Raw genomic sequence first — 17,375 nt, 5'->3', positions numbered from 1 at the left:
GTTCTTTTGAGATAGCTTTAATTAATAACTTCCTCCCTGACTAATCTGCTTACTTCATAGCGGACCGGATAATAGGACATGGTCCCCATTCAGAAAAATTTGCAGTGGCCCAGTAGTGCATTGTGGGTCTGACCAGCTAAACTGCTTGTCGTTTCCCCATCAATTACACAGTAATTAGCACAAAGGCTGCCGAGGTTTGCTTAAGAATTGTCACTGTAATTGCCTCTAATGTTGGTAAACAAAGAGCCTTAATGCAAACTCTGAGACAAGGCGGGGGCTACTTATCACATTGTCTTTGTTGCAAAGGCTTTAATTGTGTTTCATGCATAGATCAAGTTGAGGTGTCAATGGCCCCGCATGAGCAGGTGATCTCGGCAGAGCAAACCAGGGAGGGCCAGATTGTAGGGGGCCTGACAGGGCCATTGTCTGAAGTTGCTGTTCATATGGGCAGGGGACGGTAATTAACACCTCAGCCAAACAGCAAGCTGTGCGGCCCATTTGTTTTCTGTTGGGGGGTAAAAGAAAACAATGGGGAGGGGTTCTCCACACAGTAGGTGATTGACATTATCTGCTGGAGCGATCCATGGAGGCATTCCTGCTGCTCTGCTATTCAACACAAGGCTGAACCATTTCACAAGCGTCTGAGCTGCCACTTTATACATATTTACTGTTTGTTGTTTGACTTGCTCTGATTGTTTGCTCTTGCATTGTTGAGTTAATGTAATTCAGCATAAGATACAATAACATATAATCTGTTTTAGATAGTAAATTATGGCACATATAATCAGCTGTTTTTGCACTTAATAAATGTTTTATGTGTAGCTTTTCACATTGTGTCCTCATTTATATTATTTTGTACTTTACTTTTTGACCGTCACTGACTTCTCAATGCGGCCCTGAAGTCGCCAGACAGTAGCTAGAAAAGTTGGGGATTTTTTTTCAGGGTTTTTGGCAAAGTGTGTGACTTAGTTTGACAGCAAATGTCCAGACATCTGTCTCTTCTCCGTGCTCTGATGTTGGCCTGCAGTATGGCACCACACACTTCAGAGATGACAAAGACTCTTGGCTGTGTTTTCCTTCGCTCTGTGAGAGCGATGTAACAATTAGAACCCAGCTCTGGCAGGCCACATGCCCCTGAGCATATGTTGCGTTCTCTCTGTTCAGAAAACCAAAGGGCTCCACTGTAGCTTTTTGGAAAATTTCAGTGGCATCACTGCCACCTTTGTCGCATCTGGGTCCTGTAAAAGTAGCACATTCTACTGAAGTCTATTCTGAGTGTTGGAGGCAACAGGGAAGGCTGGAAGACAATTAGAGAGTTATGAAAATGGATCAGCTAAACTTCTCTTTAGATACACATTTCCTTCAGTAGTCTGTCCGAGTCGATTTACCAGGCTTCCAGGTCCCATGCTGAAACAGGCATTGCTATGGGCCCCGACCATATGTCTGTATTTGCTTCTAGTAAAATAAGGGCATGTGTAAAGAGTCACTAAATATCCTGCAGTAACATTGATATTAACTTTTTCAAACTTTTTCAAACATTAAATACCACTTAAGACATGCCATAACTATTTTTAAACATTCATTTTTAGTGCTGTCTCCCATTCAGCTGTCCTAACTTTTTTCTTACACTTCCCTTGTGTCCTTTTTTTCTCACTAAAACACTGAGAAAGTTTTTGCTGAGCAGCACGACCCACAATTCCTCGCCTTTTGTTTCCTGAAACAACTCAAACACCCTCCCTCCTCCCTCTCTCCTCTTCCTCTCTGCCTCTCATGTGTTAGTGAGTGCTGCTGTAGTCTGGACTGGAGCTAATGTGACAGTGTGCGACTGGCATTACCTGACTGGATGTTTCAGGGACTGTGTGAACAGTTGCTCCATAGGGGCACGCTGGCAATTAAAAGAAAAGTAGGCGCTCGAAAAAAAAAAGTGCCTGGGGGCATGTTCCTCAGTCCTGGCAGAAGCTGTCAAATAAGGGATGGATTGGGTGGGAGAGCCGGGGTGGGCACGGCTGGGCAAGACCAAACGCTCACAATAGCGCTCGTTTCATTTGTGGAAGGACTCATGATTGACATAGATTAGACAGAGAAAACTGCATTGTTTTGGATTTTCTCTCCAGAGAGCAGCATTCATTAGGCGCCATGCACACAGCAGAGTAAAGTTTCAATAGGGAGCTAGCAGCCTCTAAAAGCAACTGCCTCCTGACAGTTGTATGGGCTTGGGCCCATTAGTTGGAACCTACGATTCAGCCCTGAGCAGTATAGTGAAATAGAAGAGAGCTGATGTCAACTCCAAGAATTTCCCCCCTTTTGGAAGGGAAAAAGGGTCCCCTTCCCCCTGCCTCGGTGCTCTGTTGGACCCCAGCTGTCAGGAAACAATACCCTCTGCCTGCTCCGACAAACTCATTCCTGAAAATGTTTTTTTTTCCCTCCTCTCCCTTTCCCCCTCCTGCTATAATGTCTTTTCCATTTTTAACCCACAGCCATCCAAGCTTCCTTCCTCCTTACAAACCCTGAGTGATGAATGAAGTTTTAAAATCAGAACCTGAATGCATGACTCCTCCAGTTTGCTTGTTTGTCATCATTCATCCTGCAGCACGGGGACAAAGCTTTGCATATATTCTTTAACTGCTGTTGTCAGTCATTATTTGAAAGTGTCAGACAATATTTCTTGTCTCATCCATTTGTCACATGTTTGCTATGGGTGGACATCAAACTGTTTGTGCATAGGAATTCATGAGCGCAACGCTATGTAAATAAAAATAACAGTATACATTGTAAATTAATAACAGCTGCATGGGGCTATTGTGAAACCACCGCTTAATGAGAGAGTTTATAAACCATTATATGCTACTAGCCATCCCGATTAATGAACTATGATTCATTTATGTCTCACACAACATGAGCCTGGACGAGCAAAACATAACCTGTCCTATAAAACCATTATAATTAATTTGAAATTGTACCGGAGAGAAAAATCCACATGCATGACAAGCCGCTGCGTCCGGTATTTAAACTGATCCATAAACCAGATGTTTGAGCCGTGCTTTTGGAGCTCTGGCTTCATGCTATCTCCATTGCTGGAGGACAAAAAAAAAAAATGTTCAGCTTGTTGCATGAAGCCGTAAATCACACAAACCTCTCTGAGTACACACAGCATTCTGTGGCAGAGCGGCGAAGGGACGGGCAGCGGTTAAATAGTGCAGGAAATCTTTAAGTCATGTGAGACTAAACGAGGGAGAGCAAAGACACACAGACCCTTTATGATAACTTTGATACATGTGTGAAAAATAATGAGGGTGGGACTATGTCTGGGGTCAAAAGGCCAAACCAATGGAGTTAGCTCCGAGTCCGCAGCTCAACCTCTTTGCTGCTCTGTAAACGGGGCTTCCTTCCAGCTGTCTGTTCCCACCCGCTCAGCGACGGGCGCCCACAGCTGGCCTCTTGTTTTTCCTTGACAAACGGCAATTTCACAGTCCTCCACCAGTCCGTTGTGTTCACATCGCTCTCCCTGCTCTCCCCCGTGCCAGAACTCCCTGTCTGACTCCAGCCACCATGTGGGTCTGCTACAGGTGTCTGAGGGATATCTCCCATCATTCATCCCACTTTTGCACGCTTCATTCCCTACAGTCTAGTAACAGTAAATATTAGAGTTTTTTGTTCACTTGGTCTCTTTATCAAGTGTATTTTAATGCATTTGGTTTAATCTTCTGTATTTAATATTTTGGTGACTGTTTTAACCTGCAGTGTGTCAAGTTTCTGTTGCCTAATTCTTCTTTATTTCTCTCGCCCACAGTACCTGCAGATGAAATGGCCTATTTTGGACGTCCCTGGCTCAGGACTAAAAGATTCCCGTTCTCCAACACCAGGGCATCTTGTAAGTAGTTACACTTCCATTAAAAACTAAACTAAACTTTGATTACGACTTCCATCGAGTCAAAAAATGATTGTTTTGAAATTGTGAAAAAGAGGAATTTCAAATCACAAATTCACACACCGAACGACAGTGTGAACACCAGTTTCCCAACAAGTCCTCTGCCTTGTTTTGTGGCACTAACAAGTTGTTTCCTCCGGGCTTCAGGACATTAATCTAATCATAACAACTTGTGTGTGGAACCAGTTTACTGCCAGCCATATAAATGCTTTAATCAATCAATAACCATAATGTGGTTATTCCCAATAATTAAGTTATGTAAATCGACTGGTTCCCATCCATCCATGTACAGTGCCCCCCCCCCCCCAAAAAAAAGCCCCTACAGTACCCGCAGGCAAACTGCTGATCAGCCTGTCTGTCTTCACCACAATAACTCCGTCTCCGCAATAAATCTCTCAAGTTCGAACCTCCTTGCCATTCTTGATCTTTCCCACTCAGGTGTGAACTAGTCATCATGGTGTCTCACCCGGGTTAGACAATGCGGGGCCTCAGCAGACCTGTTTGGTTTGTGGCTTCGCTGAGGGATGTGTGTTTGGGATTGAAAACATTAGATAACATGGACATCTATCTGGCATCTCACCTGCTTGATTGTATCGGGGCGTTTTTCTGGTTCGAGAAGTCATGTTAATCCGAGCGTGGAGCAAGAAGACGCTGTCACACAGCTTCAGCAAATACAGCCGTTGTGACTCAGCCTCCTGACCTGACATATCCCGGCTAGACGCGCTCGCTGAGTTTGTGGTTGATTCGCTGGATCCCATAATCGCAGCGATGCACATGACAAAGTCCTCATTGAGCGCAGTCAATGGGAAATTGTTGTGAAAGGGACAGAGTTTGCTCATGGGAATCCAGGACTGACTTGAGTCTCAATAGAAACCAATTACATATATTTTATTAGAATAAATACTGACCTCTCTGTGACCCTTTGGCTTCTTCTGTGGGAAAATAAACGGTGTGTTTTGTTGCAGCACACTCATTCTAGTTAGTTAAGACAATGTGTATCATAATGAAATCTTTGAATTGACAAAGTAGGAACACGAGAAAAAATCATAACAATAAGTAGGATAAAAGCAGTTGGAAAAAAAGGAAATGAAAGCAGATCGACAGAGGTCGAGTTCCCTGCTTGGATGTTTCTCTTCTGTCCTTCGGTGGTTCCTGCTACTTTTCATGTGGCTCAGTGTTTGTGCTTTTCTTTCCTCTTTCTTATTCTGTTTGGCCTTCATCTCTTCGAACGTCATTAAACCAGAAAAGCCTATACAGAGAGAAACATTGTAGAAGAAATGTGAGGGATCCAACTGTGTTCTGGCAGAAATCTTACTCACATTTTCAGAATAATAAGTAGCCTTCACTTTAGTGTGCTTCAATATGTACTTCCCTTAAGCTTGGTATGTTTGTTCATCTACCCTTTGTAATGAAATGTTATTTAAATGCTTTTATAGCTGCACAAAAAACGTCTACATTGCATGCTTATAGGTTGCTTTGTATTTTAGTTTTGAGTATTGAGTGCAATTGAATAACACAGTTCTCATAACTAGGCCGGTCGAGGGCAATCATTTTATATGAAACACTTACATTGGCAGAAAAAGATTATACAAGAGTATTATTGACTTGAAATGCAGAAGACTTATAGTATACTATATGTACTTATAGGAGTATAAAAGGTTGGGAAATGTATTGAAAGTGTAACCAACTCAGATTAAACACTTAAATTGGCAGACAAATTAATAATCAAGAGCCTTATTGTATTAGAAATCATAAGACATTTTGAAAGGGGTATAAAAGGTGGGGAAGTTGACTGAAAGTGTAACGACTTTCAGTGTGTGTGAACTAAAAGAGGAAGTCGCTTGATCTGCTGACCTGAGACTCCAGGGTCACTTGATTAGTGGGAATCTGTAACACGGGGCGCGCTGTACCCCGGGCGCAGAGCACAGAGAGAGAAACGCCCCGCTGTGGCCGTGCCCCCAACTCTGGGCCAGGAGCCCACTGCCCCTCTGCTGCGCTGCTGCTGACAGGGAGCCAGGCTGATTATGTGCTCATTACTCCAGCGGGGGAGAGAGGGAGGCAGAGTGGGAGGGGAGCAGCAGGCTGGCTCCCCAGGCCTGCAGGCTCCCCAGGCCCCAACACTGCACTAATGAGAGCAGGGGGAGCGGATGGGCACTCGCGGGGGGCCAGGGATTACTGCCCAGGGCCAAGAGGAGCCAGAGAGAAGAGACACCAGCAGGGACTCCTGGAGCAGACCTGTGCTCCTGCAGTCATTCTGCAAGCATGTGTTAAATCTGACATCGTTGTTTTGCTTTTTTGACGGACTGGAACAGTTTGGAATATCTGTCAAAATCTGCTTGTAAGCACATCTTATATGCGTGTCAAATATGCATTATGTTGGTGTACTGATAAGGCTACAGTGTGTTAGTGGAGAGGCATAAAGGTATTCTGATTCTGATTCTGATGTTCAGTCAAGAGCCTCTGCAGATTAATAAATAATCCACCGGCAAGCCTACGCATGAACACAATATTGATATTTAGACTTTTGAACCACATCACTCCTACATGTCTTTACAGTGATCAATGTCATTGTTTTCGGTGAATGGGGATCGCTTTCTTCTAATTCTGGCAAGTTGAAACGAGATAAGAAGATGTTTAATAGAACTAGGAGCGTTGGTTGGATCCCAAAGTCCAGGGAAAGAGCATCCTGTCACTGTGCAGATTGGGTCCATAAGGCCTGTATGCTAATCAGAGCCTGCTCTGGCCTGAGATCCTCAATTATTCAACAGACAGGTTTGTTTAGCATTCAGTTGGTATTGCTTTTGGTAGTAATAGGGGTGGTGGTGGTGGGGTGGGAGGACTGGGAAGTAGGGAACAAGCTTTTTCTATGAACGCACCACACCCATCATACATACACACACATGCACACACACATGAGCACCCCAAAACCCCCATATAGACCCCTGTGTTCAGAGGGCTGCCTCATCATGAATAATACATCAAAGGCGCTGCAGGGCCAGGTGATGCAGTATGGGGAACATGTCAGCCCATCAGTAGTGACCGAGTAGAGGAGAGGAGAGGAAGAGGAAAGGGAAGAAGAGGAGAGGAAAGGAAAGGAGATAATAGGAAAAGGAGGGGAAGCAGGAGGAGGTGCTGCTGTCTGAATCATGTGTGACTCATACTCCACAACGCACCAGTTCAGAGTCATTTACACTCTGCTAATAATGATGTCAAGGCTGCATACTGCTCTCATTGAGGTTATCCAGTCACTTGCAGTAATTTGTCCATAATACCTATTCTCTGTGTCATTACAGAATACACTGACTTGTACTGTTATTCTGAGTTAGGAGGAGCTGTGTCTCTGTAATGAGGTGGAACTGACCAGGGTTATCTGGCATCAAATTTGGGCTGATCTTCACTTGACAGAGACACAAGAATCCCTCTCTTTGTCTCACTATTGTATTAGCATCTAGCATAATCAAGGTATCGAGGGACACGTCCTGTCAGCTAGTTAGTCCACGAATAGTTTAAGTGAATTGAAGTGGTAAGGTCTCGAGCAACAGCATTCCTGAGATGCCTTTTGTCTTGCTGCATGTGTCTGCGGCAATCCAACACTCTCAGGGCGATGTGACACTTTAAGTAGAGATATTAACTGGGAATGTGCCGGGGGTTTTTTTCTCCCCCAAAGAGATACATACACTTGCTTTTCGACCCATATTCCTTCAACAGACCTTTGACTGGGATTCCGGTGAGAGTCTCTCGTTTTGCATTAGGCAGTGAACAACCGGGATCCATCATGAAATCAAAGGCTTTGGGAGGACTGCACTGAATACTGATCTGAGGTCTGCTGCCCTGCTGGGCCACTGCAGAGACGAGATCCTCTTCAGAAATGGAATAAGGAACCAGTGCTTTGATTTCTAGTCAAACTCTAAAGCGGAGAGATTTGGCATCGCAGAGTGAATTCATTACATTTCACAAGATGCCGTTTATTAGTGGCAGATTTACCAGAGGATCAAATTGATGTACTGTATGTCAGTTAACAAATATTTATCCCGGTCCATGTTTGTGTCCATTATGTCTGTGCTGATTTTAAGAGCCCTCTGAATTTATTTAATTACCTCTGGGGATATTCCCTGCAGTAACATGACGCCGCCCCGCCCTCTATTATTTTAAGCAAGAATATAAATCCCATTGACCCTTTCAGAGGCGACGACCAGACGCAAAGCACACGTTGTCTGTGATGAATGGCATAGTTTTTTGAGTGGTTGATTTGAAAGACATACGACACGGTCAGTCCCCTCTCACGTCCGCTTCCTGTTGGCGTTGACAAACAAGGCTTGGATTTCTCAGCATGCCAGGCATTCTTTTCACCCTGTCTTTCCTGGAGTTTTGAAAGGCCTCTGAGCCTCCCACCCAGAATCACCGAGCATAAAGACACACAAAGCTGCGGGGTTATTCAGTTTGTTCTAAGCTCTCTTCCCCATCGGCTGTTTGCCTAGTAATTCAATTCAGATGTGCAGGATCCAAAAACATGTTTGCTTGAATGAAATCCACCCCTCCACCCACATTGACCAAGGACTGTGCTTTTCTTAGCGCCGTTCCAAGTTGGACAACCAGGCGAGGTACTGCCACCTCGGTCTTTTTAGTCTCAAACCCTCTTAAGAGACAGACATCTTTTCTCTGAGCAACTTTACGCTGTTTTCTTTTCCTTTTAAACCGCCCTGTTACTATTTCCAATCTGCTCCTAGACCAGTCTGGGGTGTTTTTACTTGCTATCTGAGAGGTATGCTCCACTGCAGGCCTGTTTGTAACAAGCACGTCTATGTAAAGAGCATGATTTCTGTCTGTTGATGTAGATACCATCTGGTTCCAGGTTGCCCTTTATCTGTCCTATCACGTAGATGTTGTTTATATTTAAAACATGGCTCAGGTTCCTTGTGGTTTCCCTATTACACTTTGCTCGTGGATCAGGAAACCAGACGTATGAAGCTCTTATGGTCTAGAGGAATATAACCTCTACACATAGAGCAAGTGAAAGAAGGCATTGATATTTAAGTGTTTAGTTTAATTTATGTTTGCACGACTAGTGTAGTTTTTCAATTTAAATAAAAAAAACGCATCTCAGGGCTCTGGAGAACGTGATACAGTTTAAAAAAATGATGCTGATCTTGATTGATCACATTTACAAATGTTCCTATATAAAAAGAGGAATTTGCTTGATGAATTAGCCATCTTTATTCCTTAGAGAGACAGTCTGGCAGGTAGTATACGGGTCGGAATAGTTTTGCATATGTGCAACCTGCATACTTCATTTTTCTCCACATATCTGTCGGCCGTGCTTAACAGAAAGACAGCCTGGAGTTGAAACTAGTGCCTTCAAACTTAGAAATGATGTGTAGAGCACACGATTGGTGTATTCCAGCATATGAATAATTAATATGCATCATTTCAAATTCTCACTGAAGTGCTTCCCAAAATGTGTTGGCACCCAGGTCTAGAGGTCTCAAACAGCCCTCACAATATAGGGAAAATTCAGGCGTATTGTACATTAAGTAGAACAACAAAGCACAACTCAAATATACATGACATGTGGGACTTGGGATTTCAACCCAGCAGGTCAACGCTACTTCTGCCATGAAGCTTCATCAAAGCCTTTTACTGTGTTTATGCAATTGTGTTCACTGCGCATCATCATATGCATTCACCTTGTGTGCTCTTAAGTCTGGAAGAACCAAAAAAAAAGAAGCAAATTGATCTTAATATAAACATGTTTAACACCGGTAAATATTTGTCTCCCCCCCGTCTGGCATTACCAGAATCAAAGCCTGCTTTACACATAGGAGAAACCAATTTGCTTAAGATTTAAAAGGAGGAAAAGGTTGGACCGTACTTAGAAAAAAGTGGCCGTAAAAAAAGCAAAGATTTGGAACAATTCTAAGCAGCGTGAAGCAAGAGAGTGTACAGAAGTCTCAATGCAAACCTTGTTCCCCAGCAGACCACGTTGGAGAGGTTGAGAGGGGGGTGGGGAGGGATATTGAAGAAAGGTTAGCCTGGAGGAACAAGACTCCTTTCTCCCCCCTTTCCCCCCTCCACCCCTTGACCCTCCCATGTGACAAGTTGAGCCAACAAGTGCTCTATTCAGCCAGGCAGCCAGGGGAAATGACTGCGGTGCTGCACGCTGCCTAATGAAAGTAGAGACGCTGGTTATTATTATTGTCTTCATCAGACTCGTCGTAGCTGTTTTCGCTCCCATCTCTGAGAGTGTTGCTGAAATATCTCCACACTGCATGTGAAAAGCCTTCTGTTCTTCGCTAGTTATCTTACAGAACTTCAAATGTTTTTCTTATACCCACCCATGGGCGTCTGCTTCTTTCCATCACCTGTCAGACAGAGAGTATGTCCCCACTTGTTTATGGGTATTCAGTTGCCTCACACTGATTGTTTTTGTTTGTGGCTCGCTGTTTTGACTTTTGGACCCAGTAGCACCGTTGTTGTTCTTGTTGGACTGAACAAACAGTTCTCTCCTCGGCTAAACGACCGTAATGGTCTTGGCATGCGTCTGCAGGGCTTTTTAGTGTTCCTTGGTGCTGGTCCAGATTGCATCACAGGGCCGGTCACACGCTCAGACTGATGTGATGTTTACCGTAGACGGCATTAACACATGATGGCCTATTTTTACCGTGCATTTCCTTCCAACAATGGGCAACAGAAATAATGTGCGGTTCACACTTTAGGATAGTTAAATGCTTGTTACAGCCACCAGAAGAGAAGCTTTTATTTTAATGTTTTGGGTTAGACACTTGAACATTGGTTACTTCTTGCTTTTAACTTCTACGTGTCTGTTTTTTCTTTCTCCATCAACAGTCCAATAAAGTCCCAGTGGTGCAGCACGCCCACCATGTCCACCCCCTGACGCCCCTCATCACCTACAGCAATGAACACTTCTCCCCCGGCACGCCGCCCTCACACCTCTCCCCAGAGATCCTCGACCCAAAGACAGGTAAGGTCTCAAGGATAGCCATTGATTCACTTCACTGTGTATCTAAAAGTGATATTACATTAAACAAAATGGTCAGCGATCTTGACAGCTGGGTGTAAAAAAAATATTTTTGTCATATGCTTTAGTTGGTTTCAATCCGTGACAGTTATGATGAATATTATAAGTGACAGTTTTCACTAAATATTGCAACATCCACAGAAACCAGGAAGCAGACATTCTCATGTGTTTAAATGAACACAGCAGGGTCAAGAAGTTTCAAAATGGAAACATTTTGGGAAAGAAACATCTGGAAATTACTTTTTTTCCCATTTTGAAATGTTGCAACTATTAGGCCATAGCTACTGTACTCTGAATATCTTGTGTGGAGTATCAAAAGTTTAGTGGCAATCATAGGCAAGGCAAGTTTATTTAGATAGCAAATATTACAGAGATGTTAAATCTTGTTATACATACTTGCCTTATGTAAATGTCATGTCATCTCAGCAGGTATGTGCTACATTTGAAAAGTGGCTTTCTTCCGTTTTTGGCAGGTATTCCTCGGACACCTCACCCGTCAGAGCTCTCCCCGTACTACCCGCTCTCTCCTGGGACCGTGGGGACCATCGCACACCCTCTGGGCTGGCTCATGCCACAGTAAGTCACTTTTATTATTGTCAGCCGTCCACTCTGCTAAATTATTTTTTTATTAGTTAGAAATCACAGCAGATATTCAAGATTCAAGGTCTTTATTGTCATAAGCACAGTAGCTACAGTGTAGTCATGGCAATGCAAAGTTTAAGTCCCAGGCTCCTCCAACAATGCCAACAAATATATTTAAGACCTAAAACAATGAAACAAATTAAAAAAACAATAAAATAGTGCAAGAAGAAACAGAGTAGAATAAAATAGTTATAAAATATATTGCAAGACCAATGTGCAAGTAATGCAGATAAAGTAAACTATATATATGTCATTAAATAAATACAATAAGCTGAATGTTGCAGAGATTGTTGTAAGGAAACAAGTAAATGCAGGAGTCTATATACATGCAAATAGATGTAGCTAATTCACTATGTGGCTGTCTGCTTGTGGGGAGTTAAGATTTGGTAAAGCACAACAAATTGTGTCGAGTTAAGCTTTAAAACATTTCTTGAAATCTTTGTTTAAGTGGATGTCCAGTTGTTATGCCTGTGCAGGTGCATCACACCAGAACAATAATACTTTTCAAGATGAGGAATTTATGAATATTTATGGGTTTTGCCACGGCTCTCGTAATCAATTGCAACGGTGCTGTTCCACAAGCAGGAGCTTTGAGTTGATGAGCAGAGGATTAGTGCTGCTGGGTTAGCTGTCAGCTGAGTTTGAACCACCTCACACACTCTCTATCTTTCTCTCCCTCTGTCTCCCTCTGTCTCTCAGGCAGGGCCAGCCCATGTACTCCATCCCTCCGGGGGGATTCCGTCACCCCTACCCAGCGCTAGCAATGAATGCATCCATGTCCAGGTGAGCAGATCATGTTCGGCAACACCCCCACCCTCCCTAAGGGGGACATCTAATATCTGCTGCTTCTGTGACATGTTGTAATCACATTTACCCTGGCAGCCATTTCAAAGGTTAGGTGAAAGAAATGGCTGGTGTGCACTTTTATACTTCAATTTTTAGACTTTTTTTAAGCAGGGGTATAGTTTTGAAAAAGGCTTTTTCGCACAGGCAGCGGTGTCAATTACAGCTTCTTAAACAGTGTGAAGGCACTATTGGCATTCAGCACTCCTCCTCCTGTCTTTTCTCTCTGAGCTAAACTTCTGTGGTCAGGCCAGTGTTCTGAAAACACACACACACACACTCACACACACACTGCCGAGATGAAAGGGCTGAGAATCGATAACGACAAATCAAAGCTGATCTGAACCTACGTGTCCAATCAGACTACACTCTCTGACCCTTTTTTTAAATTGGGAAGATTTGTAGTGAGCCTTCCGGTGTGAGTATGAGATGAAATATTCAGCAGGGTGTCTGTGATCAATAGGATGTGTAGCTCGTCCTGAGACGGACTCACAACAATCACAACACACGTTATAGGAGTTTTTACTCCACTTAAGGCGTAATATTTCGTACCTGCAAAATATTGCACTAATCCATCAAATGTTAACATAGACATGATTTCATAAAGGTTTTATTTTTGGCACTACGGTGGAAATATCTTATTCATGTCTGTCAGGGTCAAATTGATAACTGTTGATTTTACAAACACACATTTTCTGAACAATTAGAAAAAAGCCTATTATAAGATTTTTCTAACAACGCTTCAATTGTATCTACCATGTTGTGTAATATTATAAACACTATGATACAATAAAGAACTGTATATATAACATAGTTCACTGTAAATCAAATTATAATAAGCTTTTAGCCTAAAACAGTATTGTGCTGTTTACAAAAGAATGGCTGTTTAGGCTTACTAAATATTTAGAAATACACCAAAAATGCCCTAAAAATGAAATGTAAAATGCATATATTTTAAGGTAAATGAACATTGAAGCATAGCACTTAAATACTATAAGCAAATGTTTTTAACGTGATTTGTAATTAAAAGCTTTTTTATCTATACAGCAGTTTGTTGATACAGTAGATCCAAGGGGTTTATTGCCATAACTAGAAGGACTATAAGCTGTTTCCACTGTTTGTTCAAGACGATATCAACTTTAAACTGTGATTATGGAGTAAAAACACAGCCAGTAAGAATAAAATATTGGCAACAACAAACCGCAGTACATTAATGCTAATAGGAGCATTATGTTCAAATGTGGATCTTGACTGCATGCCATCACTGGGAGCCGTATGGAGAAGCTCATCAGGGACTAAGTGGATGTTTACAGATTTAGTCGGTATAGGTTTATTAACTGGGGAATGATTTGGCCCCTCCTTGTTTATACAACATCAATTATTAAACAGTTCAAAAAAGATGGAAAATAAAGCAAAATATAATTTCTTGATATTTTTAATTCGACTTCATATATTTACACACATTTTACTACCTAAGGTCAGATTTTAGATTCAGTCAGATCAGATAAATATTAAATAAGGAACCAAAACAAGCTTTGAACCATCTTTCTGTGTGAGCAACCTCGCCTCAAATGTTGTTTAACGGTTATTGACGGTTAGAAAAACCTCTGAGTAAAAGTTATCCCTGGGTTAGTCCATACTGAGAGTATCAGGTGGTCAAAATTGACAGACTGCGAGTACAAGGCCACACTGTGCTTTGTTTCTCATGACAGCCTGTGTGCCACGTTAAAAGAATTAAAACAGAGGAATTTTCCAATCTTGCAGAACCTAGAATGTGTGATAGAAGGATATGGAGCTTAATTCCCCTTCTGTTCATTACAATGCTCCATTGTATTAACAATTGGAAATAAAAGAGAGACACTTTTGTTAAGGTGTACTGTCAGAGGAAAGTGGTTTCAGGTGTCACGGCCATGCAGTCACCATGGTTACAACACACTCCACATTTCTCCAGCCATCGCTGAATAAAAGGGGCTTTTGAAAAAGTCTTTATTTGAACAAAAAGGAAGCATGTAACTCATTGTGTGTATGGATTTAGTCTAGACGCACATAGAAGTTGAATTTCCCCCCAGAGGGTAAAGCAGGGCGGTTATGTGCCAAGTTAGGGTTACCCTTCCCCGTCAGGTTAACAGAGGTTAGCTGTTAAACTCGACTGTTAAAATGTCTCCTCCTGTCGCCCTCACAGCTTGGTGTCCAGCCGGTTCTCGCCTCACATGGTGTCTCCGCCTCCACACGGCCTCCATCAGACCGGCATCCCCCATCCGGCCATCGTCTCCTCGGGAATCAAACAGGAGCCCCATGACATGAGTCCCTCGATGCATGCGTAAGAACACTTAAAATAATCGTTTGACTGCATCAAAACTTGCTTTCATTACAGCACATTAGCCTCCCTTGTCTTCTCTAATTGACCATCATTTACAGTTTATTAACGGCATATTTTTTTTATGTTTCGTATTAGCAGGAAATCCCCCGTTCCTTCCAAGAAAGAAGAGGACAAGAGGCCTCATATCAAGAAACCTCTGAATGCTTTCATGCTGTATATGAAGGAGATGAGAGCCAAAGTGGTGGCCGAGTGCACTCTGAAAGAGAGCGCTGCCATCAACCAGATCCTCGGAAGACGGGTAAGTAGCGCGGACACAGATGTGCACGTGAGTTCATAACAGTGTGTGTGTGTGTGTTTAGCAGTCCTTTGATATCTTTTTTCTTTGTCCACAGTGGCATTCCCTGTCAAGAGAGGAGCAAGCCAAATACTACGAGCTGGCCAGGAAAGAGAGGCAGCTTCACTCCCAGCTCTACCCCGGGTGGTCAGCACGAGACAATTACGTGAGTAGCATATTTCCATGACAAGATATTCAATTAATGAGTAAAGGGAGTTGTTAAACATGATTTTCCAAAGTCAAATGTGTCTATATTAGTTAATTACACACTCTTGATCGTATAAATCAATGTTGTTTAGACTGTTTGCTTTCACTATGAGAAACAGCTTTTTAACGGCATTGTTTCATATGTGCAGGGAAAGCGGAAAAAGAGGAAGAGAGACAACAAACCCGACTCGAAACCAGAAGGTAAGGGGCCTTTCTTCCTGATTGCCTTTATTTGGTTTGTGTCGTCACCGACTGGAATGAGTATTAATAACTGTAGAAACAGCAAGGGCAACATGCGACTATACTACGATATTATATTATTTATTATCGACCTTTTTCTGCATGGATTCCTTCTTCACTAACACTTACTAACTTCTCTCCCTGCCTCTATACTTCGACAAGCAGCTTATGAGGTTCAGTGCTAGTAGCGGCAGGTATGTCTGCTTGTTGTGCAACCTAAACAAGAAAGCTTTATACTTTTGGGTGCACATTTTGTGTGTCACATCCCTTCTTTTTTTTTTTTGCATAACTAATGCATACCATCTGAATATCTTTAACATCATGTTCCACTCTCCCTGTTGCAATGTGTTTTGGAGTTGATTCGCCATGTTTCACAACTTCCACTGCCATCGTCGTCACTGTTTGGATGATCACTTCTGTCACGGGCGGCATTGAGGGACATGAACCAGATTCTGAAGCCAGCAGCAGATCCATAATTCAGCTTCTTCCTGCTTTGTTTCCCCCCTCAGACTTCTCCATTAGAAGCAAGAAGCAGTGCGTGCAGTACCTGCCGTCGGAGAAGATGTGTGACAGCCCGGCCTCGTCCCACAGCAGCATGCTGGACTCCCCCGCCACGCCCTCCGCGTCCCTCGCCTCCCCCGCGGCCCCCGCTGCCACTCACTCCGAGCAGGCCCAGCCGCTATCGCTCACCACCAAACCAGAAGGACGCATGCACCACCACTACTCTCTCGCCGGGAAAGCTTCTGGATCTTCTTCCTCCTCCTCCTCCTCCTCTTCCTCATCCTCCTCCTCCTCCTCCTCTTCCCATTCTCACCTCTCCATCCATGGTAGCCATTCGACACCCATTCTGAGTCGGCCAATCCCCTTCGCCTCCCTGCACCACTCCATGCTTTCCCCTCCTTCCCCTTACCATCAGGCGGCCCTTCACTCCCATCATGCCTTGTTCCAATCGCAGCCCCTCTCCCTGGTTACCAAACACAATAATTAAATCTGCACAAAGGCCATTTTTACCCCATTTATTGTGCTGTATATTGCTTTTCTTTAAAAAATAGTTATTAGAACAGCTTTTTTTCTAAATAATGAAAAGGAAGAAATATTATTGGTCAATATTTGACCGGCTCCTTTTCTACATCTCTCAATGAAAAATTAAATGTATTTTTTGTAAAGTTTACTGCAGAACTGGTTTCTTTTTTGATGCATTTATCCAATGAGCCTCTTGTATAAAAGAACCAATGTACATAATGTTTCTTTATAAAAACAAAAAAAAGAAACAAAAAACATGTTTGCTTTTTAGCCAAAACCTGATTAATGTTAGTATTGAGTTTAAGACATAGTACTGGCCAATAATTGCAGCCCCCCCCCCCCCCCCCCCCCCCCCCCCCCTTTTCAATTCACGAGTGTGTGCCCCTTCTTTGACATGTTAAATAAACATTTGAAATTGTTTCTTAAATGAAATGTCTCTTTTTGTCTTTTCACGTTCTATCAGCCCGTGTTTTTGTCATTTAATAAAGAGTTTTCTTTAACAAGGTTATGTGGTTTGGATTAATATTCCCACACGAGTGACCACAGTGCATAACAAGTCGATAACTGCTTTTTGTAGGTGTTACAAATGTACATTTAATGAGCAGTATAATTGTATTACAGCCACGCCTAATTGAATAGAAATCCATAACACACCTGCCATGTTTTAGTCTCCTGCGTTCTGCTTTAGTTGTAAATCTTCATAAAATCCTTGCTGATGGTGGCAGTGAGTTGAATGTTTAATAAAGCAGAATTAGGCTAACCACACTGGAAAATAAGTGCTTGAACCAGGGTAACAAAATGT

The 17,375-nt window shown here is 42.8% G+C and overlaps 1 protein-coding gene across 2 annotated transcripts in view; it reads left to right on the top strand.

Annotated features, from left to right (window-relative positions):
- tcf7l1b (transcription factor 7 like 1b) overlaps positions 1 to 16,928 on the top strand; it is a 31,683-nt gene extending 14,755 nt beyond the window's left edge. Inside the window, exons 4-12 of one of the 2 annotated variants that reach the window (XM_034148727.1) lie at positions 3,791 to 3,871; positions 10,772 to 10,907; positions 11,438 to 11,540; positions 12,306 to 12,389; positions 14,632 to 14,769; positions 14,905 to 15,067; positions 15,162 to 15,269; positions 15,460 to 15,511; positions 16,060 to 16,928. In XM_034148727.1, coding sequence (XP_034004618.1) covers positions 3,791 to 3,871; positions 10,772 to 10,907; positions 11,438 to 11,540; positions 12,306 to 12,389; positions 14,632 to 14,769; positions 14,905 to 15,067; positions 15,162 to 15,269; positions 15,460 to 15,511; positions 16,060 to 16,538 — 1,344 coding nt within the window. In that variant the 3' untranslated portion in view covers positions 16,539 to 16,928. The remainder of the gene's footprint in view (positions 1 to 3,790; positions 3,872 to 10,771; positions 10,908 to 11,437; positions 11,541 to 12,305; positions 12,390 to 14,631; positions 14,770 to 14,904; positions 15,068 to 15,161; positions 15,270 to 15,459; positions 15,512 to 16,059) is intronic. The other variant, XM_034148728.1, reaches the window with a different exon arrangement.
- Positions 16,929 to 17,375: the final 447 nt, after the last annotated feature.

This window comes from Trematomus bernacchii, unplaced genomic scaffold, assembly GCF_902827165.1.
Source record: "Trematomus bernacchii unplaced genomic scaffold, fTreBer1.1, whole genome shotgun sequence".
NCBI lineage: Eukaryota > Metazoa > Chordata > Actinopteri > Perciformes > Nototheniidae > Trematomus > Trematomus bernacchii.
This window is presented reverse-complemented; position numbering and strand designations above follow the sequence as displayed.